Here is a 27392-nt window from a genome sequence, read left to right as displayed (position 1 = left end):
CGGCGGCTAGCTAGCTCGACGATGAATGGGTGAGTCCTAGTGGTAGCTTGGATGCCGATGGAGGGATGGAGGCACGGAGCTGTCTGATCTCATCGTCCCAACAATCAGGGAGCGAGGCGCGGATGATTAGCAGCGGCCACGGCATGCATTCTTGCCTGTTGCTTGTCCTTTTATACTCCCTCTGTTCCGTTTTGTAGGTCGTTCCGACCACTTTCGGAGAGATTAAGAAAACAAACAAACAGTCCATTATACCCTTCAATTTCAAAATCAAAAGCCATACAGCTGTACACGCGCAGTGATTTCTCCAGCACGTGCAATCTCCGGCAAGCAAGCAGCTCCTGCCCATCTCCGCCAAGCAAGCAGCTCTAGCACGTGCCATCTCCTGCAAGCAAGCAGTTCCTCTGCATCTCCGGCAAGCAGTCCTCGTGGCTAGACTCTGCCCTCGTCTTCAACATATCTGCAGCAACAAGTTGCTCAATTACATAGGTATACATGGCAACAAGTCTTCTGGACCTCAACTCTGCTCCTCCAGAACAATTGGATGGTGAATTAGTACCTGCTGAAGGAGAGGCCGCAGCTGACGAGGAAGGTGATGCTCCCACTGAAGCTGCAGGTACAAGCTTCATACTCTATTTAGAGCAGCAACAGATCCAATTAGAGATTTAGAGTACTCAAGATTGGAGCTAACACAGAAACATGCTAAATTAATGTCCCAGCAATTGATTTCCAAGTATACAGGTCTTGGAGTTGAAGATTTTTTATAGTTAATGCAATGATAAAAACTTGAGAAGACAGACCAAATGCTCATCCTTCCTCCATCTAGTTAAATCACTTCTAGCCACTAACGATTCATACGGATTTAACCATGTTGATATATCTGTTTGTGTTGGTTTGATTGAATCTAATTGTCTTGTCTAATTGTTTTTGTAGGTGTTCATGTGGCAACACATTTTTTCCTGGATATCAACTCTACTCCAGAATTAGTTGATGAAATCGTACCTGGAGATGAGGCTGTAGGCGATGAGGAGATTGATGCTATGGCTCAGGATGAAGAAGGCATTGTTCCCGCTCAAGATGAAGAAGCCAATGCTCCCGCTGAAGCTGCAGGTACAACACGCATATTGAAAAAATTGACATGCAAAAGGATCTTGCACCATGAGTAATTTTATCCATTCTGGTTACAGACTGATTACCTGCCAAAAAGCATGCTGATTCCTTTATGCATATTTACAGCTAACAACAGAATGCCACTAACAATTCATACAGATTTAACCATGTTGAAATGACTGGAGCAGACACTTGTTCATTTGATTGAATCTAATTGTCCTGTCTCATTATTGTTCTTGTAGGTGTTCATATGGCAACACGAGTTTTCCTGGACATCAATTGTACTCCTCTAGAAGAATTAGTTGATGAAATTGTACCCGGAGGAGGCGAGGCTATAACAATGAGGAAATTGGTGCTATGGTCCAGGATGAAGAAGCCAATGTTACCGCTGAATTTGCAGGTACAACATGCCCTTATGAGAGATAAAGATTTATGAGATACTGATTATAGAGCCATTGGTTACTAAACACTTGAACTAGCAAAGATACTCAGTCTAACTTACTTATCTCATTATTGTCCTTGCAGGTCTACAACAATCACAACTGAGGTTACGGAAATGGCTAACAGATTCTCAAAGACACGCTGCTTACATCGCATTGCATGCAAAGAGTAAAAGTGGGAAGTTACCGAAGACTGCAACAAAGGAAGTAGCTGCCTTTTTCCAGACACAGATTCAAGTTATCCAAAAGATTTGGAGGACTGAAAGGGAGCAGATTGCACTTGGGCTCGAGGTTGATGTGTCTAATAAACGAACCGGTAGATGCGGTCGCAAGAAAGCAGAGCTTGATCTCTCTAGAATGGCCACAGTTCCACTAAATCGAAGATCCACTTTAAGATCATTGGCTAAGTCTTTAAATGTTAGCATTACTACATTGCACAGAAAGTTTAAGTTGGGTCCCATAAGGCGTCACTCTAATACGTTGAAGCCATCATTAAGAGAGAGCAACATGAGGGAGAGGCTTGAATTCTGCATTTCAATGCTAGATCAGATCACTCTTGGGGACGCTGAACCTAAATTCATTGATATGCAGAACATAGTGCAAATGGACGAGAAGTGGTTCTATATGACCAAAAAGAAAAGAAAACACTACTTGCTGCCGGAAGAGGATGATCCTACACGTACAGTTCAAAACAAGAACAGCATTGGTAAAGTCATGCTCCTAACAGTTGTAGCAAGACCCAGACGTGATGCTCAAGGTACTGTGACATTTTCTGGAAAAATCGGTGTGTGGGCGTTTGTGAAAGAGGTGCCTGCCGCCAGAAAGAGCCATAATAGGGCTCGAGGGACCCTAGAGACAAAAAGTATTATAGTGAACAGGGACGTGATGAGGGAATATTTGATTGAAAAAGTTATCCCAGCCATCAAATCTAGTTGGCCACAGGATGCTGTTCATGAGACCATTTTGATTCGAAAAGACAATGCTAGAGCACATGTTCTTCCAAATGATCCGGCCTTTCTTGAAGCAGTGGCAGCTACAGGGCTAGACATCCGACTGATGCAACAACCACTAAACTCCCCAGATATGAATGTATTAGATCTTGGTTTCTTCAGATCCATCCAGTCCTTAACTGATTATAGAAGCCCTACAACCATTGAAGAGCTAATACATGACGTGGAAAATTTGAATAGAGTATTCCTAACTCTCCAAATGTGTATGAAGGAAGTGATGAGAATTGGAGGAGGAAATCGGTACAGAAATCCACATATGAATAAGAGACGCTTAGAAAGAGAAGGGAGACTACCTCACCGCTTGTCATGTGAAAAAGATCTCTACGATACTGCAATATCCTATCTAGCCCAATACGGTTAAGTTTGGTATTGTAAACAAGTTATGCACAATAATTGTGTTGTAATGTTATTACTGTATACAGATACAATAGCATTTCAGATTTGTTTTGGTTATGCACATTTACTGTAAGTATTGACATCAAGGTTCTAAATCTCCCGCTATAGCCATTTCATGCTAGGTACCGCTATTTGAACTCATATATAATTTAGCCACTATAGCCTGTTATAGCCTCATTTAGCCCGCTATTAGCTATTTTTGGAGTCCTGCCGCTAAACCCCTTACCCCTCTATTTTCAACCATGATTGACATGTGTTACTGCCTTATATACGTAAAAGATTTGTTAAGGGGAAACTTACTGTGTTCTTCTGAAGCTCAAACCATTCAAAGGAGAAAAAACCAAAGCTTCCGAAAATAGCCACTACTGCTCTGGAAAAAAAACTTATCTGATCAAATTCAGGTAGAATAGCCATGATGGATTTTCGCTCCTCTTAACAACAAGTGTGCTAGGACCTGCAATGAAAGAAATTTATTCTGGCATTTGGAGAACTCTGCATTGAAGTGTTATGCAAATAATATGTGTAATGGATGAACAATGCAATAATCCATAGAATTAATGAGCAGAAACCAATGTGCCAAGTGTAAACTCTGCATATGCACAAGTGCAGGCTGCAAGTGCATGCGAGCCTACCTGCCCGATTCACTTCTCAAGGATGGACGGAAGCTAGTAAGCAACTAATGCAGCAACAAAAGGGAATCTAATGATAAGCACAACAAAAGGCAATCAAATGATAACACCTTTGTCATCGCCGTCCACCGCTACGGCTTGCGGGACACCCTAACCAGTACTGCTCAGCCCCGTCTCCGTGTGCCGGCAGCGCCGCGGTCTGCCTGCCGCGCCCGCGCGCGACCCTGCTGGCTGCGGATGAAGCGGACGAGGATGCGGCGGCCTCATCTGGCGGCCGTGGTGGCTGGGCGCGGCCAAACTGGTGCGCAGTCCGGGCAGCGGTGGGGCCAAGAGCTGGGGAAGGATGGGGGTGCATGCGGCGGTGATGAAGCATTGGCCGACGGGGGACATCTTCTTGCGAACAGATCGGACCTGCAAACACACAAGCACCAAGAAACGAATCAACACGGGCCAAAGAACACAAAAGGACCAACGATTTGCAAGTATACAAGAACTAGCTTTGGACCTTTCATGGATGACAGGGACCTGCTTTGTATACAGAAACTGAAAGACTGAATGGCAACACGAGAACGTTTCAGACTAGCAGAAGGAAATAAATTGTGCTGTTAGACAATGAGATAGCTTGTCAGATTTGAAGTGTCACATTACCCGGTCGAGATTCAAGAATTCAGCATTGTAGCAACAGTGCAACACATGATTATATAAGAAATCGACAATGCCAAAATTATTAGGACTGATTGTTCTATACTGTACTGTTGATACAATCATCACTGCTGCTCTGAACTCTGTCTCTCTCCATCAGAAAGCTTTCCAGCCCACAAGGTATCTCCACTAGAAAGGTGAGCCATTAGCAATGCAAGTGTTCAGTTGTTCACAAGTCCGTGAATCGGTGAGCTCAAATCACAACTGCCTGTTCCACGGATTACATCCACTTGATCGATCGCCGCATTAATCACGGCGGAGGACATTTTCATGGTTGCTGAGGTTGCCGGACTCGGACGCTGGTGCCGTGGTGGTCCGCGGTCTCAGGAGAAACAGAGGAGGGTTGAAGAACGCCGGCAATACGGCAGTGGCACGACGCCACCAGACGCGGAGACCTATGCATCTCGGTTGAGCTTTGGACGCCGCCGCCGGCCATGTCTGACCTGACATGCTCCGCCCCTGCTAGCATCATCCATTCATTAACCCCCGGTGGGAGCACGGAGCCTGGTGTCGTACGAGATGGCGCTCCAAGCCGACGGCGGCCGGCACACATGGCTGCAGATGCATTGGTGTCTTGGGGAGTTTGCAGTAGCAGCAGAGCTACTGGGGCAAAGCTGAAGCCGAAAGGCGTGCGTACGTGGTGTGCAAGCTTGGGCGGCTTCAATGCTGGTTGGTGGGAGGACGCTTGGAGGAGCGGGAGACGGCTGGAAGTCGGTGAAGCGCCGGTGAGCCGCGGCGCGCGCCGGTGATGGCATTCTGGCGATCCCAGTGGGGGGACGGTGTTTCAAATACCGTCCACCCCCTCGGTGACTAGGAGCCGTCGGATGCGATGTGCGCGGCCCAGATTGGCTAAATCGCTGAAGAAGGCGAGCGGCCGCGCTCTGCCTCGTCAGAGTCAGACAGAGTCGGGCGCCGGAGCCCGGAGGCCGTGGCCTGGTGCTCCGCCGGCTCCGGCGAAGCAGAGAGAGAGAGAGAGAGAGAGAGAGAGAGAGAGAGAGAGAGAGAGAGAGAGGAGGGCCGCTCACCAGCTCTCCTGCCGTCGAGAGCGCCACCGGCGGCGCGACCTGTGGGTCGATCAATTCTGCAACCTGACTGGCTTCTTGTAGCGAGCTTTGGAGCTCTCTTCTTCCTCGCCCGGAGGCAGTGGCAGTCCGGTGATCCATACTGAGGCGTCGAGGTGTTTCTCGCGACGGTTCAGGTCGCCAAGCTCGGGACGCCGGAGGCCGTAGCACGGCGGCACGCCACCTGCTGAGGAGATGCAGAGCAGGGCTGCCGACCCGCCAGCCGCGACTGGAGGCTGGCCTGGGAAGAATGCGACGCAGTTGGAGGTTTCCTGGTGGCGCGGAGAGGAGGCCGTCGGCCGCGGCGCCGCCCTCGCCGGCTGTCGTCAGGGCGGCGGAGAATTGCCACTTGGATTGAATTGTCATATTTATAATATGCACCCTGGATTGGATCGCGACTAATAGTCGCGATCCAAATAATATGCAAAACACCCTAAAATTTACAAATAACCCCCTATATTCGATCGCGATTAATAGTCGCGATCCAAATTATTTGGATTTAGGACCCTTCATTTTACATATAGACCCCTGGTTGGGGTTGCCTCCTGCTCACGCGCGCCCGCCGCCACCGGCCACGGCGCCTGCCCGCCGGGACCGTCCTCTATCTCTCCGTTGGGATCGCCTCCATAGCAAGGAGAAGCACCTAGACAGGAAGAGGGAAAAAAGAAGATTCCATCCCTTGTCAGAACGGTTGCCCGTGGCTGTGGCGCTCTGCCGGCGCCGGCTGAGGGAGAAAGGGTCCGGTTACCCGGCCGCGGGCGAAGGCCGGCAGGCAGCAGCTGCATGTGGTCTCCAGCCGAGGCGTGTTGCTGTACATGTCGCGCCCAGAAAGGGCTCGGGTCAGCATGGCAGGTGCTCGTAGATTCAGGAATTCGTGGTCGTCGGGTTCAGAACTTCAGATGCTGGCCGTAGCCGGCCGTGCTAGCGATCGAAGTTGAGGTGAGCCCCAACTTCAGAGCGGCGCAGGTACAGGTCCCATCCGCGACGTGCAGCTGCTCATTTTGTTTTCACATCACACTGCTCATCTGAATTCTGCTCCCTTTCTCTGTTCGTATCTCAGTGCCACGGCAATCTCCTCCAGCTCTCTGGCTGACGCTGTTAGCCTCAACTCCGTCCCTGCATGATTGATTTGGTCTGCTGAAGATCAACACAAATGTAGTCGCGAACTATTCTGCAGGGACCTGCACAAGTGAATGATGGGTCCAATGCAGAACTGCGAAGTCTGAAAGTTCTGTTGTGTGAGTTTGTCTAATCGACAGGGATCAAGACCATCCTAAACAATGTACGGATGTACTTCACTGTCTATATTTAGAACGTTTAAATAATGTTTCTTATGTTAAATGTTAAGCTCGCAGGTGTTCAGTGTTCACCAGCTAGTGCCACTCAAATTCCAATTGAACTGGTAGTTTTTGTACATTGAGATTTTGGCTTATCAAGTTATCGACCAACCAATCGACCATGGATTGCACAGCGGATTCAGCATTCTACTTGGAAGAACCACTCTTCGTGCTTCTTGAACTTCTTCAGTTCATTCACACCCTTAAGAAATTGTAAACAGGTAATGGTTATCATATAGGCACTTTTTTTTGGGGGGGGGGGGGGGGGGGATAAACAGCTGGTGATTGAATGGACTGCAACTTATAAATTAAATGAACATGAACGACTACAGGTTAGGATTTTAAGGTTAACAGTTCCAGTTCGTTCCAGCTGCGATAAACTGGAAAAAAGACAAAACTAAGGTGTCAGAATGATGTGCATTGGTAAATGATTATGATGGAGCAAAAAAAAATAATAATTAAGTGATCGATGCTGTTGGTTACCATCTGTGTTATGTCAATACTCGATAGCAAATTTAGTTTGCCAGAATGGGATACATGTCTGCAGATAGATAAGCAGAAAGGTCTACTAGAATGTGGTCAAATTATCAGAGGACGAATCAGATATGATCATCGAATAAGTAAATAAGGTGAAGTGATTCAATCCATGTGTTCGAAGTAAATATGCAATTGATCTAGTAGTGGTAATGAAAGGAACAAAATATTTCCATCTTTATATGTTAGCATATTACTAACCTGCTTCACGGTTCTTTGATATATGATTTCCTGCTCTTTAAGTACTAGTTGAACTCTCTGTACAGCATCATTAACACTTTCTATCTCCAATCGAGCATTAGTTCTTTATTCCTCAACAATTCTCTTGGCATCTTCAGAAGCCTAAGAGCAAGACAGAAAAAAGAGCAGTGCTCGAAAAGAACAAAATGTGATGTAAAATGGACAGAGCTATAGGCAATTGATATAGAAAAACAACACTCAGCACTGAATGTCCTATGATACTAAAATAAATTCTCATTTCTAACTAGTATCATGATGATCACATTTCATGCTAACAAAGATTAATAGCATGCTGGTGCAGAGTTACTGCCTACGAAACTAGAAACTTGAACTCACCAGTTTCAACGTGGCTGCTATTTTTGTGGCCTCTGCCTTTTGCTGAAGCAACTCATCTTCTCTTTTGGATAGTTGAACTGCTAAAATATCCACCTATAGAAAGTACAATGTATTCTCTTTTTTTGAGAGCGTATACAATTTATTCTTTTTAGGAAGTATGGAAATTGCAAACTATTAAAGCGTCCACAAAAACAGATCATTCCTTTTAAAAACGAGACAACTCCTTCAAAAAAAAAACACTAAGCCCACCGAAAATGAAGTAGCGATAAGTGGGTTCTGAATCTTTTGCCATTTAGCACTCCTGCCCTGCTTCGCTTAGTCAATGGTTTTCCTAACCGAAATAGCAGGAGAGACTTCACCAGTGTTGAGTTGTTCATTGCAATTTGCAATCGTGTTTAATTGTCCAAATAAGCCAGTTGGAGGATGGACCAACATGCATACAGATCAACGGTTTGCCTTGCTGAATGTTTAGGTAAACCGCGCGCACGCGTTCCGGGGCGCGATTAGTCTCGTGCCTTCTTTAGTTAGTTACAGAATGGCGGACGAGTGTGTGTGTGTGTGTGTGTGTGTGTGTGTGTGTTTGTTGTGTGTGTGTGTGGGGGGGGGGGGGGTGGGGGGGGTTCAAAGAACAGGGCGAAGACGTTGTCGGCACGACGTGCGGGTCAAACAAGGATCGGCGTGCAAGCCACGCACTTCACTTGCAATGTCACTGCGAACGCCACCCGGCCCTCTCTCTCCTCTCCTATTCACAGTTCATGCTGTGTGCAACGTTCAGCTCCACTTATTTTTAAAACATAAACCCTGCCACGATATATCACTTCGATTATTAGTTTCTATCATACCCAAAACAATACCCAAAGCTGGTAACTGAGATAAACAAAAGAGAAAAGGGACTATAATTTATAAACAAAAGGGAAAAGGGACAAACAAAAGGAATACAAGTTTTTTTGGGTAAAGAGAGAGCTTTATTAACTAGGCATGGTCCTGGTTACAATCGGCGTTAATGAGGTCCACGGCACACGTAGGAGCCTAGCCTAACCACACTGTTGAATGAGTATTGCGCCTAGCTAATGCAGCTAATTCATTGGCAACTTTGTTACAGTCTCTCTTAACCTTGACTATCTTCAACTCCATCAGAATATTTATACACTAGGATAAATGGAGTACACACTCACAATATTTAACTATCAAACTAAAGAAGAAATGCCGCGGTTGCCACTTAGCAGCATAGATGTTGCATGAACTGAAAGAGTTCTTATTATGAGTTGCGTGAAGTATATATCGAACTTCTTGGGTACAATACATTCACTTGCAGTTACCTAAAATAACAACATTCACATATGCAACTAGGCAAGGTTTGATCAATTTGGTTTGGATGAGTTGACCTTGACCTTTAGAAGGCAACACATAGGTTATCTTCAAGGAGCGGTGCAGACTGCTCACTGCATAAAAGTAATTAACGTAACGTTATAAAGGAATCTGTGCATTAATGGCCAATGTGCCTAGAGCGTGCTAGGGTAATGTTGGTAGGTCATCATACATAGTGACTCACTGATTCTCTTTAGGGTTGTCGCCGGGTAGACTTTATTCTTTCCTAGCTAAGATATTGCGTGTTATCAAGAAAAAAAACAATGTGTGTTGATATGCTCAATGTATGTCTATTATAATGTGAATGGCATGGACTTGGGCATAGGAAATGGCAGTGTCAAGTTCATAATTTGGTGGCAGCTATAGACAAGTACATCACTGACATGATTACTCAGGGTTCAGGTGATATATATTATTTTCTTCTAGACGGGATCTTAGATGTGCAGATGCATGCCAATATGCCATCTACAGCTAATGCTAAGCAAACAAGGAAAACAGAATAAAAACACATGTAGACGTAGTTATCAAGAGGAAGACTTCCTACTACTTCCATATATATTAGACCACCTTAAACACCCTAAAGATGCGCCTGATGTTGGGCAGAGTATTTAGGGCCTTGTTCCTAGAAAATTAATTAACAATAATGCCTCTAATAATATACTCCTACATGCGAATCTTTATATATGGATTGTCCATATGTCAAACTGCTTTCTGCGTACTTTAATTTCCCTAACAAAGCTTTATTATCTCCATTTCAAACACAAGTTATCGAACTTTCAAAACTTTGACTTATACTGCACATCAAAAATACTTATGCTATTAATAAATATATTTTTTTGGGAACCTATTAATAAGTATATCAATAAATGATAATATATCTTTATCAGAAGTAATAGTTAATTTTATGCATATAACCATACCGGGATGTGCTAAACAACCAGACTGAGAACGAGATAGAACATCATACGAAGAGCAAAACTACATACGGATTTTTTTTCTGAAAACCTTTTAGAAATTTTACTAGTGTTGAAATTTCAGAGGTTCAATTAAGTATCATCTATTTCTTAACCGAAGTGCACAAAGATATTTTTTTTAAGAAGTGCATGCATTCTTTGTAGTACCATCAATATGCCAAATATGTGTGGAGGAAACGAAACAGTAGGTACATCAAGGTACATAATACAAACTTGTGGAGTTGTGGTGCATAAGTAGTTGACGCTATTAACTATTCAATACAATGCAAATTTCCAATGCATTATTGATAAAAAATAATTTAATGCAAATTTCCAATGCATTATTGATAAAAATAATTTAATGTGTAGCTTATGCACCAAACTTACCCCCCATCAAACTTCATTTTAGAATATTATCATTATCCACTTCGTTAGTGTGATCACCTCTAAGCTTTACCTTATTTCCAAATCCCATCTTGATAATTTAAATAAAGGAGTCCAGCTTGTTGTTGTTCTGCCAAGCTGTTATTTCTTATATAAACTTCTAGAAAAAACTGATGTAAAAAAAAGGACTATTAATCAAGTATGCCAAATCTAATTATAGTCGCAAATTATGTTATAATAATATTCCATCTATCCTTCACTGATATGGAATGTTTCTTAGTTAATAGTTGCAACATATGGTTTATGAAATTTTACTTAGCTTGCTAGTGCTAACACATGTATTGGTGATTTTTTTATAAAGTATTATTGGTTTTAGGGGGTTTCTATTCTCCACATATGCGAGTGTGGAGCGATGTGTCGCAGAAGGCGATCGCCCCCGCCGCCGGTCATCTTTGTGGTCTCCGACGTCTTCTGCCGCCGGATCCCACCGCTCGGTGCCTGCCCCGCCCCCGCCCATCGTCCAGCTCCCACGGCCTACCCCATCCCTAGCCCACCAGCTGTCAAGCCGCCACCCCCGGCCGGCAGCGGCCCCACTGCCGCCCCGCAACCTACCACCGCTGCCGGTCTTCCCTTCCTCCCCCTTCCCCTTCTTCTAAGGCAGCCTGTGACCACCAGCCCCCCAGCAACCCGCCCTCCTGAAACAGAAACCATAAGCTCTGCCGCTTCGACCACCTCGCCGGCGGCCGCTCCACAACCCTCCCCCCCCCCCCCCCCCCCCCGCCTCCCACTCCTCCGGCATGCAAGCGCGAGCTGTGGCAGCGGCGGCTGGCACTCCCTTCTGCAACTGAATTGCGTGGAGTAGCATATGTGATTAATAGTATTCCCAAGTTTTAGGATACCACGTAAAACTATATCAACAAAACAAACACAAATATCAAGATTAGAAAAACAATACCAATATACCAAGATAGTTAATAAATATCTGAAGATTCCATCATTCCATACGCATACATCTACAGTGCAGCCGCATGATAAACTATAGCCGGAAGTCAACACAGCTCAGGCTAGCTTCCAAATGGCGCAAGAACACCTACATATCTTGCAGTACAATCTCTTGACAACACCGACGCATTTACTAGTTCCCCCCTAAGCGTCTCTCTCTCTCTCTCTCTCTCTCTCTCTCTCTCTCTCTCTCTCTCGGCCGGCACAAGCACACAGAAAACCTAGAAGCCACCTTTTCCAAAGCACCTCAGTCCCATCCCTGTCTCCCCTAGCTAGTTTCTTCATGTCCACCGCAAGGTATAGTGTTAGTATTATGATCCATCCAAGGCAATTATTTTTGCGCAAAATTATCTTCTCCATCCAGGAAACAAAAACTATATATGCATCGTCGACCTAGATCATTATCACCTCATGAATTCATTTCAATTTTCAAGCATGCAGCTGCTACCATAAGGATCAAATGTCTGGTTCACAAGCATATAGAAGAAGTATTCCAGCGTCACAATCAAGTTATTATTAGGACCCTACACTTATGATCTCATGCTGTGTTCAGCGAATGGCCAGACCATGAGCTAGGGAAGAAGATCAAGAGGGAGTCAGCGGCAGCGGCGGCGGACCGGATGACGGCGGCACGGAGGAGCTGCAGCCTGCCGGCGGGGGCGGGGGCGACGGCTGCTGCAGGCGCCGGGCCAGGTTCGGCGCTGAACACGATCACGCCGTGCGCGGCGTGCAAGCTGCTCCGGCGACGGTGCGCGCAGGAGTGCCCCTTCTCGCCCTACTTCTCGCCGCTGGAGCCGCACAAGTTCGCCGCCGTGCACAAGGTCTTCGGTGCCAGCAACGTCTCCAAGATGCTCCTGGTAAGGTCTCCGACGAAATCCACCATCATGGCCTGCCCCTTTTGGTTGAACCCAACTTGGGAACTGATCTCCGAACTGATTTAGTAACTTATTTCGATCGATAGGATTGGATCTATATATAGCCCTGAGGAGTCAAGAGATTATATTTTTTTGCAGTAGTTCTTGACAAATACAAATTTGAAATCTTGAGTCTTCAAATCAGACCTCTTTCACGCTCAGAACCTTAAATTCTCCTTACCTATCTCTCGAATTTGAGCTGGATCATTAGAAGTTTTCTTTCTTCCTTTATCCTCGACTCCTTGTATTTCACGTCAACGGTCAATGTACGATTTTGAAGTTTCAAAGATAAGTCTAGACTCTAGAGTACTGATTTTGAACATTTTCCCATTGTATTGTTATCTTTTTATGCTAGCTCAAGACACGACTGTTGAAGATACAAAAGGTTTTCCATTTGCCAATTTTTTCAGATATTACAACTCTATGTAACACATCCCGAAAATGTCCAAATTTTGGATCTCATTTTGTCTCTCAAAGAAAACTCTAAAGTTGCGCGATTCCTTCTGAAAACGTGCAATGGCATATGCATACTTCGTCAATCAAGCTAAACTAGCCATGCATGCCATCTATTCAATAACAACCTTTATCAGTTTATGAATCATACGTCACTACAGATAGAATTACTGGCTAATGACACACTACTGCACGGCCGCGGCGGAGCTTGAGCTGACTGACAATGGCGACCTTCATCTGCTGCTGCAGGAGGTGCACGAGAGCCAGCGCGCCGACGCGGCGAACAGCCTTGTGTACGAGGCGAACCTGCGGCTCCGGGACCCTGTCTACGGCTGCATGGGCGCCATCCTCACCCTGCAGCAGCAGGTGCAAGCGCTGGAGGCCGAGCTCGCCACCGTCAGGGCCGAGATCGTCAGGCACAGGTACCGCCCTGCCGCCGCCGCGGCGTCGCCGGTGGCCACCGTGCTCCCCTCGTCGCACGCCTCCCAGCTCCTTGCGGCCTCGGCGGTCAGCCGGGGGCTGCACCTGCACGCCGGCAGGCCGGTAGGGACAAGAACGGCAACTTTGGCGGCGGCCTCGTCGTCGTCGTCATCGGTGGTGTACGCCGCCGCCGCCGCGTCGAGCTCAACGGACTACAGCTCCATCACGAACGAGAATGTTCCTTATTTTGGTTGAGGTAGTACGTTGAGGTTAATACCGAATGCTGGCTGTGCTTCTTGAATGTATTTTTGCCTCTCTTTCTTTTTTTTATCTGTAGACCTTGTGAAAATATTGAAATAAAAGGCTTTACGTTGCTATAGGGCAAAAAACTCGGGCTCCAGTTCCAGATTTAAGCTTAAACCAAACTCAGGCTCAACATTGCTAGGGCAAACAATGCAATTCATATGCCCAAATATAAAGAGTTCATAGGTAAAAGTTCCTCTCTTTTTTCAAAAAAAAAAAAAAGAAGAAGAAGTCAAGCTCACCTCATTCAACAGTATGTATCAATTACCAACTCATCTAGAAGGGTTGGGAATCGGAGTGAGAGCACGTGCATATGCCATATGATACTCCAGTACTACTCCACAGTATGCGGCGTGTTTGACTGCATTTGGATCTCTGCATGGAACAGACACCTCACATGCCTGTCTCTGCACATTTCATTTTCAAATACTAGTACCCTCTCACTTATGTGGCGCAGGAGACAACTGAGATTGTTTAACAAAACTTTGCATCTTCTGATCATCCCATACATGACAAAGTTCATTTGAACTGCTCATAATTGGCATCACATATTCAGAAGCGTGCACCGAAAATTACATCAGAAAGTGAATTCTATTCAGTACTATTCAGATATCAGGACCATGGAATCATGAATGGTTAGCGTTAAGCGGTATACACTTCAGCCGAAACTAGCAGGTAAACATTTCCTTCTAGCAATCAGTGCCCCTAGCACCGATGAGTCCTATGACATCATCAACAGTTCCAATAATCTCAATCTAATGTATATCAACTGCAGATGCTTCTTTGGAGCATACATATATCTACACTGAAGCCCCGGATCGCTCATGTTTCTGAACAGTTTGGTTTATCAACTCTAGAGGGGCTCGAGCATTTAGAGTTTGTCAACGTGCAGAGAGCCTTCCATACTGGAACTAACATTTTGACAGGAGGACGAGATTTCTGCATGATTAAGCTTGCTATTAGATTTCTGAATTAGTTTTCAGTGAACTAACATGTGAGAACGAGTTTTACCTGGAAAACTAGCAGGAGTTCCTCTTCATCACGCAAAAGCAGTGCCAAGCTCCAGTAACAGGTCACCGGTGTCACGCACTCATTTATCAGTGGTTTCAGAATCTTGCCAATGGGCACAAAACGACGATCAACTCTTCCGCTAAGAATCACAATTTTTAATTCTTAATATGAATGAATAGACAACTGGAACCAAAGCTTCAAGTAGCCTATATGTTTTCTAAGCTAGAAGAAATAATCATAAATCTCGCACTCTCTAATGCAAAGTGAGGAAGTGCATAGTTGAGAAAAATCTAATTCTCTACTTATATGCTGTATGCCTGTATATTAGTTTAGTTATACACACATAATGATCAGTACAGTGCTCCAATCTTGTTGAAGCTATGGCGAACATCTAGCAATTGTCAGGCAAAGCCCAACCCATACTTTAGAAAATATTTAACTGAATAAATTGATGTTTAGAGGCAGTCATACACAGAATCCAGTTTATGCATCCCATTGCTCATAAAAGTTCAGTTTTGCTCATAAGCATAAGCTTAGACATTCAGTATTGCTACAGCATACTCCTAAAAGAAAGTTGAGCCTACAACATGTTATAGCAACTCGATGCATATCATTTACCATGCGTGATCAGTGATCTAGAGCTGCCAGTGTACAAAAGAGAATGGATTGTTGCCATCTCTCTTGACACCGTTCTGGTAAGGGACTATGCCTTAAATGGTTCCATTATCCAATTATCACGGACAGTGGATATACACAATAAGATGGAGATTACGACAAATGGTAAGGGAATTAACAGATATCTATTATTTTCATATCAGGATAATATATACCTCCAAAAATGGATCTCTAGCTGAACCCCAAAAGCTGGCATAATCACTACAGACTCTGCACGCAAAGAAACGGGAAAAGCCAACAAGAAATAAATTCTTCAATTTCATGCACAATAGAGGCAAGGAAGAACGGATATCCAACTCTGAAATTTGAAGTATGCAGCAATCTAACAGTTAAATTAACTAAACCTATTACTAACAAAAGAAACATCTATGATGAAGGATTCACCTTTCTTCACAGGTTTGTATTGCAAACGTTTAGCAACAAGAACGGCAAAGGTAATATTCCAAACTGATCCAAGGGATAGACTCTCCTGCGATGTTCAAGCATGTCAATTTCCACTATATATACTGGTTCACAAAGTTAAACAAAAATACGACATCTTCCATCACATGTGAACCTATAAATTTAACGACTTCATTAAAAGGATGGGCAACATGGCAAAGACTCTCGTAAGTTTATTTTCATACCAAGAACTATGTGAAAAAGTAAATTTTGTAACTGTTCTGTATAAACATGTGAAATTCGGTGGTTCCAGCTTTTTCCATAATTAAATGAACTAAACCTAAGATGAGCAACCAAGGAATTATAACAAGATTCTTCTTGAAGTATCACATCACCCCATCAACACTTCCAAGAGAATTATACCTTGGCCAGCAATGGTTGGCTGACATTCACAAGAAGGAACACAATGCCAATGTACGACAGGACAATCCGCAGTCTGCTCTTCTTAACAAAGACCTCATGGACGTCAACTCCCATGCTACAATGATGCTTGTAAGTATAGATGCCACAAGGTGCTTCTCTTTTTTGTTCTTGATCCATGGTCCCAGTAGATCCAGAAACAACTGCTGCATACCAATCATGCACAATAAATAAACCAGTGGTGGTACAAGAAATCAACATCAACCAGAAATTGTAAGCTAATGAAATTATATCTCCAGGCCAAAGCATGTCTCCACCATATAAATTGGAAACCTGTAGCAAAAATCAAAAGACTCCCTGCTAGCCTGATCTCTAGTTTCTACATGGCACTCGTTAACTGGTTTTGGTAGCCTACGAACATCAATAACGTCATCCACGATATAAATTAAGCACGACAATACACCCCCCCCCCCCCCTACACACACACACAAATTCTGGAAAACAGTTGATTATATTCAGCACGACAATTCTCTCACATTCTAGTAAACAGTTGATACAAACTTAATACGCCTGATTTCAGAACAGAGACATCTACACATGAACGCAATAATTCTTAGGTCATGATGCATCCAACAACTCAACGGGCATCCCAATGATCTCTTCACTAGTTCTCACGACTTCCAACAGGGTTAGTGAGGAGCTTTCACATTCTGCTGGGGCGGACCCAGTATAGGACATCTACACCCGATAAATTTTGCAAAAAGAATCCAAAATTAGCAGGTAAAAGCACGGTCAGATCCGAATACAAATAGCATACATCAGGGTTTTGGGTTTCAATTTCGAACAGCAAGAAGGGAAGGGAAATGAAGGAAATAGGCGGACATACCTGTTGTATGCTCGTCGCTGGCGAAGCGCCCGACGACGACCTAGGTGGCCGCTCGCCCTGTCATCGCCGCAGTGGCAGTGGCAGTGGCAGTGGCAGAGAAGTGATAGAGTACCGGGGTCAGAGCTCGACGAGGTGACCGTGTGAGAGGAGCCGGACGGCCGTAGGACGCCCGGAGGTCGGACGCCTGGGCAGCGCCGGCGACGGGGAGGATGACTGGGTGGGAGGTGATGGAGGAGGCGACAGGCGAGGTGGGTTCCTCACTTGCTTGGGCTTCGCCTCGAGGAAATGGGATTTAGAAGTTGGGCTGAGCAATCATCCAGTCGAGTCTCTTTCGATGGGCCTGAATATGGGCTTCTTTTGGTCCTTTCCCTCTAAAAAACAGAAGAAAGGTGCATAAATTTATTTATTTTAAAACTCTAAAAAATATTTTATTTTTATGAGAGAAGCTACGGTCTCGCGTCTCCAATGTAATAAGAGGACAGAATAATCGTTTATTTACATTTTTAGATTATTTTTGCAGGGATCATTGTATGCCGATGATAATAAGTTTGCTCTTCTTGTTCTTTAGATGAGATTTTACTAAACTCTAGTAGAATTAATTGAGATTCAAAAACCCAAATAAATACTGAGGAAAAATTATAATTAAAGTGAATAACCTCATTTTCAAAGGAACTGAAAACCTAAGACGGTGACGAACCCTGTGGCCATACAAGGCAGAAGGACGATATCAGGACTATACTTCTGACTATTTTCGCCAAAAAAAAACTATACTTTTGACCACATAAAACACGCGTGGTAAAGGAAACGGTATGTGGTCAAATTGAAGAAGTACATCAATTCATGTTTCTTGAATTCAAATGAAAACCAAAGTCCAAAGCAACTAGCAACCGAGAGGGTATAATATTACCCGCAAAAAAAGAGAGTATAATATCTTAACAACTTTCGGCGAATTAAGCCTTTTCCTAAACCATGAATGAGTTGATTAGCAAAACATGCTGCTCCGAAAGCTAACTTAAAGGCACATGTGAAGGGCAATTCAGGACAAAAGGAAAATTCTACACCCCTTTCCCAGCGGGAGAGGGGAAAAAAAACTACAAACAAAAACAGTACTGCTGTAACCACCACCCTAACCCCCAATTATGAGCCATAAATGAACAAAAAAACATCCTAGTCTGCAAACCACCAATGTTCTACTTCTACCCCTACGACCCAATCTCTTGCAGGCCCCTCAATCATTGACTAATCCTGAAACCCCAAGCATCATTAGCCTCCTAGCTGTCTTTTGGAGGTAAACAAACGCGAACAAATCAAGCCGGTAAGGCGGTAATTATACTAATAAGATAGGGCATGGGGGACCGTGCGTGATGTGGTGCGCGCGCGGCTTAATTCGTGCGGCAGCATGCGTGCGTGCGCATTTGTTTTGTCAGCTCGATGATGGGTGGCTTCTGACTGTGGTGCCCGATCCAAGAGCTCACGCAAGTTCATTCAGTTCAGAGCTTGCACGAGCTCTAAGCAAACTGGTGAATGTGTGCTACTATCTTCTATGTACTGGTGCATGTTCCTTGTTGCCGATGACTAAACTCGAAGCTGTCGAGATGCGGATTGCTTACAGATGTAAGCAAACAAACTTCCTTCTGAAAATTTTGCAGGTAAACACTGAATTTTCTGCTGAGAATTTACTGCTAGTAAGTCTCGAAATTCAGAAAGGCCAACGGCAGCGCAATAGTTACAGCTTTGGCATGTTTGTAAGTATATTTGAATTTAGTAGCTCGTTGTGTGTTGAGGAATGAGATATTCTGTTGAACAGTCAGTTCCAAGTTGAGATCAGAACTATATATAGTTTAAGCTCCTGGAGCTTTTCATATCTTTGCCCCAGAGTATATAGTAAGTATTTCTGGAGCATGGGTTGTGTGTTCTGTCAGGGAAGGGCAAGGAGGACTTCCAGCTCTTTGTTTCTGCAACCACAATATCAATTATTGATGATTGATAGGAGAAGACCGTACTACTATGAGTCTATGACCCACGAACTACTGTGGTTGTCTTTTCTGAAGTAAGTTTTGTATTGGAATATAAGCCAATGGAAAAACATTACTGATTATGGTTCTCTTCTTTTTTGTTTTTGGAATCAATATCAGAATTCCCTTTTTGTGTCATGAGCATGATACTTTTCATTTTCAACGGTATCGAATATATGTTTGCACAAGTCAATATTATGATAATATTAGGAATATTTGGAAGACAACTGATGCACAAAGTGCCAAATTTCTCAAGCAGATACCAAACCAAGCCTGCCTCTAGAAAAGGAAATCATAATGCTATTAGTGAAGGACTCTCAAATCACACATACATAAAAAATTCAACTTTTTTCGAGGCAATAACAGAAGGGCTAAGCCTAACTAAACAAAGTTCAAAATTCAAAAACGGTAGCTGATCTTTCTATGCAAAGGGAAAATAGTGGGCATCTCTAGTGCTTAGAATTGATAAATATTTTCTGTAAATTAAAGGAAACAATGGTAGGGTCATCAACATTTTCCTCTATTCCTCATCGCAAACTTAAATTGCAATCGACCTCTTGTTGTGGGTGCCTTTAGGACCGGTTAAATGCATTTGTGGGGAGCCTTCATTGAGTAACAATACGGAAGGGACAAATTCAAGGAGGAAGGCATCATCTACAAAGATAGAATAAACATAAACTATATACCCTGCTAGCTGTCTTTGCTTGAAAACTTTGCTTGCTAGGTTGTCTTTTTGTCAACCTCCTTATAATCTAACAAAGCACCCTCTAATCATTCGTGGTCTAATGATGCATGTCTCCCACTATTAGTTAGCAAATGATGTTAAGAAAATAAGGTATGATGGGAAATAAAAGGAGTAGTGATTAAGACTTCTTTTCTACTCCTACTAACATTCCTATCTTGATATGTGAGAACAAACTTCCGTTTGATAGATTTGTTGCAGTAACCACTGGGATTGACCTTAAACACTGAGGACCTTAGTCTATACATGGAAACAACTCCAAGAAGAACCACTTGCTTCCTCATCATTTACTCTCTTCCTCAACCACGGCACAAGCCATGAAAAGACCCTGAAAAACAGGAAAGATAAAGTAATTTGCTGAAGAAGAACAAGAAAGAATTGGCAACCCTCCCTCTCCATTTCCATCATGTATGTGTAGGAAGGGGAAAACATTACATGGATATACAATTACCGAAAAAAGAGAGGAGAAAAATACTCGCTAACCACACAAGAGAGCAAACCACCATGCCGGTGGTGGTGGTGTTACATCAACCTCCCTTGATTTCACAAAACAAAAAAAAAGAAAAAGAAGGAGAAGAAAAATGGATCCACTTCTGCTCAAGTTCCCTCAACAATGCACTCGAGGTGTGGCTTCCACGCGGCGGTCCGGCCGGCACTCACGCGCCGCCGGTGGGACGCCGACCTCTTCTGTGACAGGGCGTCACTCAAGTCACGGCGCCCATTGCTCTTGGGATGGCCGGTCTTGCCGTGGTACTTCTCCTTCTTGACCAGCTGCTGGTCGCCGTGCGCGCCGGCCGAGAGGCTCTTGGCGCTCTTCGAATTCTGCTTCTTCTCGGGCGGCACCGACGACGACGGGATGAGGAAGTATATCTCGCCGCGCTCCAGCTCGGAGTCCGGGGACACGATGAGGATCCTCCGCACGACGCCCTGCGAGCACGGCTTGCTCAGCACGTGGTTCGGATTGGCGGCCAGGATCTCGCCGGCGGCCACCGGCCGGCCGTACTCCTCGACGCGGCCGTTCAGGTGGACGATCCTGATCAGGTCCAGCGCGCCGCAGGGGAGGACGCAGGCGAGGCAGCACCTAAGGCTGTTGCCCATTGCTGTGTAGATGATTTGTATCTTTCTCTCTATAGCTTTGAGCTTGAGCTTGAGCTTTGGTGCCACCTCTCTCTCTTGATGAATTTTCTCAATCTAGATTGTCTCTTCCCTTCCGTCTCCGCCTCACGGTGCAGGGAGACCAGTAGTTTTATAGTGGCATGGACAGCCATGGTTGCAGCATGCCCAAGGTAGCCGTGGGGTTGGGCATGGTCACTGCATTGCTTGGAGGGCAAAAGAGGCCAAGGCTAAGATAAAATTAATGTGCATAGTTTGGTGTAGAATTTAGAAAGAGTTTAGGCTTCTGATCTTAAGGGTTATCAAAAGTTGGTCTCATGTGTTTTATAACCTTATCTAGAGTACTCATCTAATGAAGGACAAGGGCACTACAACTACACCCCCATGTTCACTACTACCATACAAGATTTTTTTTTATGGGGCCTATCTCCCTCTTGCCTCAATTATTCCCTGCCACACTCAGGCACATTCATGGCCACTCTGCATTGCTGTGCTTTGGTTGTGCAGAATGCAATGTAAACATGTGTAGGTAGACCACTCAATGCAGTTGGATAGATGTGGATGCACCACATGGATTCCAAAAACAAAAAGGAAAATGTGCAAAGGCTCATTGAATGCAATGTGCTTATCATTTGAGACTTGTTGATGTGTGTAATTCAGCAAAGACCATAGGTTTGCGGAAAAGGTGATTTGCATGGGTTTTTGTGCTGCCTTGATTTGATGAAAATAAGAATGCAGCCACCATTTCCCAAAAAGAAGTGCTGCTCGCAATGCACCGTTCCTCTGCTATTGCAAAAAGGAATGCATCACGCAGCTTGATCGGCATAAATAACATCCTCAAAGTTACAAAAATGCAGAAGAGACCCCTTTTTTCCATCATGACATGCCAAAGTGAAGCGCTTCTGTTAAGCTATGGCTAGGCTAGAATCAACATAAAAAGAAGCATCGCATCATAGAGCCCTTCTCCTTGAAACTTGTTCCTCACAACTATTGAACAGTGCAGGTATGCGTAGTACGAACTATTGTTATCAGATCGAGAAAACGGGGTTCCATTCCGTTTGATTGAAAGAGCATTGTTGATCGAAACGATTGTAAACTTTTTTTCGCAGGACAAAGTAATATGTTTCTCCAAATTTGCATTTAAATTAAATGTCAGTTAGGTCTCTGAACTTCTAAACTAACTTCGTCAGTATGGTAAAATAGGGTCCTGGCTCATAAGACAACTCCTAAGAACTAGCATAAATTCCCTGTGGCCATTTGGAGGTATAATTCAATTATATCATAACCAGTGAGGGCCTTCGTGAATTAAACATCTTGTATCTTGTTCTCTACAAAACAAATCTTTTTCTCATTTTTTAAGGATTATACAGAAGGCTTTCCTTGTGTCTACGTAGGTGCTCTCAACCACCATTGCTCCGACCATAGAAATGTGTTTCATATATCGCAATAATGTCCTCAACTACAATATTAATATAGCCAGATCTGCTCTTCATCATGCCTCAATAATCATAGAAACTATTTCCAGGAAATATTCATGAACAACATCGTAATAAACAAGTTATAAGCCCTCTCCACGATGCAAATAAACATGCTATAAATGAATAAATAAAATATAGCTTGAAGAATAGTACGGATGACTCAGCATGGGCCGTTTCTGACAAAAGCACGCAACTGTAGCCAGCATGCGTGATCGATATGGTACTAAAGCTCACGAAACAATTTAATCGGTTAGATCCCACCTAGGAGTATTGCCGTAAGCCCTACAGAATTAATAAAACTGGTTGGTTAATTGTATATTTGTATATGCTCGTCGCCGTGAGCTGTACTACTGAGCGTGTGATTGCTGCCAATATTTGCTAAACTAATTTCAGGCCACGCTGTCCTAAGATATGGATCGATGTTATCATTTGCCATTTTGGTCAATGCATTAGCGACCTACTCCAAGCGTGCGTGCGTACGTGATGCACCTGGATCGCGTTAAGTACACGGGCAAGCTGGTCATTTGCATAGATACGTGTGTTTGTGTGTGTACGTGCGCATGATTATTGAGACTTCAAGCGTGGTTTATATGCTGCTGCTGCTGGTTTTTTTCTTTCTGGAGGAAACATTCGATGTTCCACGAATAGGCAAACTATTAGGTGCGCTCGTTGTTTTTGCTAAGCCAACTCATCGGATAGTTGGTCGACTTGTTGCTGCATTTATCGTATTGCTATGTCTGCGATCCGAGCCGTACGCCGATGTTTCCTGCTCACTCCGTTCCAAATCGTAGATCATTTCGGCAAATTTAGATGCATAATATTTGCTATGTATTAAAATATAATATTTATATGTTTATAGCAAAAGCTATAGATTTGTTAAAACGGCCACCTGCAATTTGAAACGAAGAGAGCAGTAATATAATTTTGATTTTGACCGCCATATTTACGCGATTTTTCAGTTGAGTTCAAGGGTATTTTAATCATGGCCGCTGGTACCGTGCTAACAGGATCGATTTGGCAGCGTGGTGCATGGCCCATCTGCAGAGAGCTGCTGCACTGACCGAGACCAGATGACATCCAGCACCGAATCCGGGCGGGGCCGATACCGTGAGGTCCGCACGTCCATGTCGTAGGATCGTAACAACGGATCCTCCTGCAGCCGCACAGGCTGTTTGGTCTCACAAAAATAAAAGCCGTAACAGCTAGGTTAATTGTATATAGCCCTAGCTGTAGCTGCTACCACCTTAACTACTGTGATATGGCCGATCGATCATCACCGCGCATCCGACATTAGTTTACCGAGTAATCCACTCCCTGCAGGATCGTCCTCGTGATACCGATCGGCGGATGCACACGAACCGAGAGGTGATTAGCTGGTGGGTAGGAGCATGTGTGTTAGTAGCAGTAATCCTACTCGTTAATCGTGATTAGGAGTAGCCTTCTCCTACCGTCCTCCGGGCTACGGTACGGTCAAAGTCGCCCGCACGTGTGGAACAGGGGTGCCAGGCTCGTTCGTACCCTCCTCGAGCCCAGCCCCGGTGCGGTGCGGGTGCGGAGCGGCGGGCCCCGCCCACGTGGCCGCCCCCACCGCCGTGCGGCGCTCGCACGTGCCCGCCGCACTTGAAGATTCGCGCGCGCATTCCGAGGACGAGGACCCGACGTGCGTGTCAGGCTGCAGTTGAGCCCGCGCAGCACCCCTCGCAGTGGAAGGAACAGTTTGGGTGCTACCGGGCACTTGGATTTGCGAAATGTTCCCCTTTTTTCCCCTTCCTCACAGCAAAGATCGAGATCCGTGAGGTTACAAAAAGTTCAAGCGGAATTGTTCGGAAATGAAATTAAAAAAGTTACTACATGTAATGCTGAGTATACGACAAGACTAGCTTAGTAACTAAATCAGAGTCAGCCGAGTAAGCTCAGCCTGCGATGCAGGTGCACAGCAGCAGAGACAGTGAGACACGCGTTGTTCATCGCAGGGTTACGAGAGATTCTCCCGTGGCCGAGCTGGCCTGAGATTAGTGAGTCACTAATGCCCCAATGATGAGCTTGGACGGTTGTGCGAGGTGCGCTGCACCGCTGATACCGGATCTGCGGCACCACGTACGGATCATCGGCATTCGACAGTATAATGGTGTGTGCCTTCTCTCCAAGGATCTGTGCACGCATGATCTCCTCTCATTTCTTCGTGTCGTCCAGGCCGCCACAGTTCATGTGTTGGATGCATGTAACCCCTTGTCCGCACGCATTTCCCTTCTCTGAAGTCAGAAATCATTCTGGAAGTTGCAGGTATGGCCAGTTATGGCATCTTCTCCAACAAGCTAAACACTTTCTCCCTTTTCCTTCAGAAAAAGAAAACATCTTCTCCCTATAGGTGTTTACAGAAAAAGTTGGAACAGTTTTGGTCGGCCCCACTTAAAACTGTTTCTCCTCATCATACGGGGAAAATTTGTTCCGCTCAAAACGTGCCCTTGCCTCGCCTCTTGTTAAGGCCCAGTAAACGTAAAAAAAAAATTTGTAAAGGAATCTTACCAATTTGAAGTACTAAATGAAATCTATTTACAAAACTTTTTACATGGATGGGTTGTAAATCACGAGACGAATCTAATGATGCTAATTAATCCATGATTAAGCAATAATTAGCGATGGTTACTGTAGCATCACTGTTGCAAATCAGGGATTAAGTAGGCTTATTAGATTCGTCTCGCGATTTACAGCCCATCCATGCAAAAGGTTTTGTAAATAGGCTTCATTTAGTACTTCAAATTAGTAAGATTTCTTTGAAAATTTTGCGTTTACGGTTTTTTTGCGTTTACGGGGTGGGAACTAAACAGGGCTAAGATGCAAATAGCCATTGCCTGCAGCTCTGCCGCACTGGCCGAGAGACCATGGCATCTCAGGGCCAGATCCGGGCTGAATCGGATCGCTGGTTTCGGAATCCCCGCCGATCCAAGCCGCAGAATCGTGCTAGTTTGCAGCTCTAACAGCCGGATTAGTTGTGCCCTAAATGCCACTGTGACTGTGGATCTTTCATTAGTTTACTGACTGAACCCGCTTTTGAGTTTTGAGTGACCTTTCTCGTGATACCGGTGCACACACTTCCAGGGATGATTGCCTGGTGCTGGAGTAATATTGATGCTACTAGAGTCTGGTACTCGGAGCCTTGGAGGTGATTAGCTGCCGGCATTATACTCTAGTAAGATCTAGCACACATGCTGGGCTTATTATTAGAGAGTTTGCGAAGAAGATATACCAGGTAGCAGGCCGACATTTGTCGTCCGTCTGGCGTCGAACGCGTATGCAGTTTTGAAATGGCGAAAACCACAAGGGCCATTTTAATTTATGAGTAGTCAATTTGTCACAAGAGACTGAAACAAAACATGGCTTTTAATCCATTGGCATCATAAGGACACTGCAAGATTGTGATTTTGTATACATGCAGAATGCTACAAATATCCATGATTTTGTATCCAGTGTTGTATAGGATCGGAAAACCAATAATTTCACAATGTTCCATAACCAATACTGAATGTAACTGTCCCACAGACAAAGCCTTGTTCGATCTCTTAGCATCCTGAATAAAACTAACCTTTCAGTAGTGGTAAAAACCATACCGATTACTGAACGTAACCTATTTCCACTCAATTAAGATTGTCCCTTCTTTGTTCCTTCTGATGCTTTGTGATGGAAGCTAAAAATTTTGTACATGTGAGCATGCGTGCATAGTAGAGCGCTAGACTCACGTGAGGGGTTCGTACTTGCCATGCGAAAAAAAAAAGAATTGTGACTTGTGAGTACCGATGCAGCGGCACGCGCGTAAACGTACTGCCAGGTAGTGGTGGCACCACGTACCGGTAGCGTTTTCGTACGGTACGGTCGTCGCGTGTCCGTTCCGTTCGTACCCTCCTCGAGCCCCGGAGGCGACGCGACGTGCCCTTGCGAGGTGCAGCCCAGTGGCCGCGCCCGTCGGCGGCGCTCGGCGCTCCCACGTGCTCGCGCACTTCAGCACGGTCCGCCCGGTTGTCAACTGGACCTCACCTCTCTAACTTTTAGAGAGATCTTCGCAATCGCATTTTTGAAAAAGAAGTTGAGAGGCCTTCTAATCGACACGGTGATCTTGTTCCTCAACTCTTGACATGGACCAAAACCGTTGTGCATGAAAATATTTTTACTAAATTATATTATATAATATATTCATTGCATAGAACTACTCACGTGTATAGCTGTACATTTGGGCCGAGCTAAATGCGCTAGCACGCAGCCCGGTGATTTTGGCCCGGCCCAAAAGAGGCCCGGCACGACATACGATGGGCCAGGCCAGGCCCGAGAAAATGCCGGGCCGTGCCATGGGCCGAGAAGACAGCCCGATGGGCGGCACGGCACGGCCCGGTTAATTGTGGCCCGTCACAGCCCGATAAGGCCCATAAGGCACGGCCCAACCCAATAAACTCGTGTCGCATATAAACCGCGCTCTCCACCCCCCCCACCCACTCCCAGAACCCTAACCCTAAATCCCTAACCCGCACAGGCGTACACTCCCGCTGTCCCGCAGTCCCGCACTCCCGCACCGCCGCTGCGCCGCACGCCCGCGCCCCCCCCGGCGGCCCCGCCCCGTCGCCCCTCGGCCCCGGCACCGGCGGCCCCCCGCCCCCCCGCGCCCCCCGGGCACCGGCGTCCGACGGCCCCCGCGCCCCCCAGCACCGGCGTCCGGCGGCCCCCGCGCCCCCCGGGCCCCGGCGGCCCCGCCCCCCGCGCCCCTGGCACCGGCGGCCCCCCGCGCACCGGCGGCCGGCGGCCCCCCCGCGCCCCCCGCGCCCCCGGCCCCCGGGCGCCGGCGTCCGGCGGCCCCGCCCCCCGCGCCCCCTGGCACCGGCGGCCCCCCGCGCGGCCACGGCCCCTGGATGGCTTCTTCGTCGAGGTCGCGGGCCAACCCGAGCCCAGGGGATCGTCCTCCACCTCCTCCAGTACCCCGGTTCCGGCCGCCGCGGATGACGTTTGTCGATGCCGACAACGATCCGTCCGACATCGACCACGACCATGCCGATGGATCCCCTCCGAGTTCGCCGACCTCAGTGCCCTTGTCCACAT

General features: G+C 45.6%; 3 protein-coding genes and 1 long non-coding RNA gene across 6 annotated transcripts; 1 reads left to right on the top strand and 3 right to left on the bottom strand.

Annotated features, from left to right (window-relative positions):
• Positions 1-261: 261 nt before the first annotated feature.
• Positions 262-2470, bottom strand: LOC112887800. Its single transcript, XR_003227620.1, has 4 exons — positions 1194-2470; positions 1000-1101; positions 557-629; positions 262-457 (listed from the first exon to the last, which is right to left on the bottom strand). It is a non-coding gene; the product is annotated as an uncharacterized LOC112887800 (long non-coding RNA).
• Positions 2471-11647: 9177 nt separating this feature from the next.
• On the top strand, positions 11648-13661 carry LOC112887044 (LOB domain-containing protein 15-like). 2 transcript variants are annotated; one of them, XM_025953119.1, is made up of 3 exons: positions 11648-11796; positions 12053-12356; positions 13116-13661. In XM_025953119.1, exons 1-3 carry the CDS (start codon positions 11783-11785, stop codon positions 13539-13541), a joined length of 744 nt encoding a protein of 247 aa, XP_025808904.1. In that variant the 5' UTR covers positions 11648-11782; the 3' UTR covers positions 13542-13661. The 2 variants fall into 2 exon arrangements, with proteins under 2 accessions (XP_025808904.1, XP_025808905.1); XM_025953120.1 differs by having other exon boundaries at positions 11715-11796; positions 11934-12356.
• Positions 13662-14107: 446 nt separating this feature from the next.
• On the bottom strand, positions 14108-17213 carry LOC112886305. Of its 2 annotated transcripts, none has more exons than XM_025952171.1 (6): positions 16963-17213; positions 16080-16282; positions 15660-15744; positions 15431-15485; positions 14601-14739; positions 14108-14528 (listed from the first exon to the last, which is right to left on the bottom strand). In XM_025952171.1, the coding sequence occupies exons 2-6, from the start codon at positions 16254-16256 to the stop codon at positions 14412-14414; spliced, it is 573 nt and encodes a 190-aa protein (XP_025807956.1). In that variant the 5' UTR covers positions 16257-16282; positions 16963-17213; the 3' UTR covers positions 14108-14411. The 2 variants fall into 2 exon arrangements, with proteins under 2 accessions (XP_025807956.1, XP_025807957.1); XM_025952172.1 differs by having other exon boundaries at positions 16080-16279.
• Positions 17214-20097: 2884 nt separating this feature from the next.
• Positions 20098-20951, bottom strand: LOC112887395. Its single transcript, XM_025953555.1, has one exon. The coding sequence runs from the start codon at positions 20815-20817 to the stop codon at positions 20317-20319; it is 501 nt and encodes a 166-aa protein (XP_025809340.1). The 5' UTR covers positions 20818-20951; the 3' UTR covers positions 20098-20316.
• Between the last annotated feature and the right edge of the window lie 6441 nt (positions 20952-27392).

Source organism: Panicum hallii, chromosome 3 (genome assembly GCF_002211085.1).
Source record: "Panicum hallii strain FIL2 chromosome 3, PHallii_v3.1, whole genome shotgun sequence".
Classification (NCBI taxonomy): Eukaryota; Viridiplantae; Streptophyta; class Magnoliopsida; order Poales; family Poaceae; genus Panicum; species Panicum hallii.
This window is presented reverse-complemented; position numbering and strand designations above follow the sequence as displayed.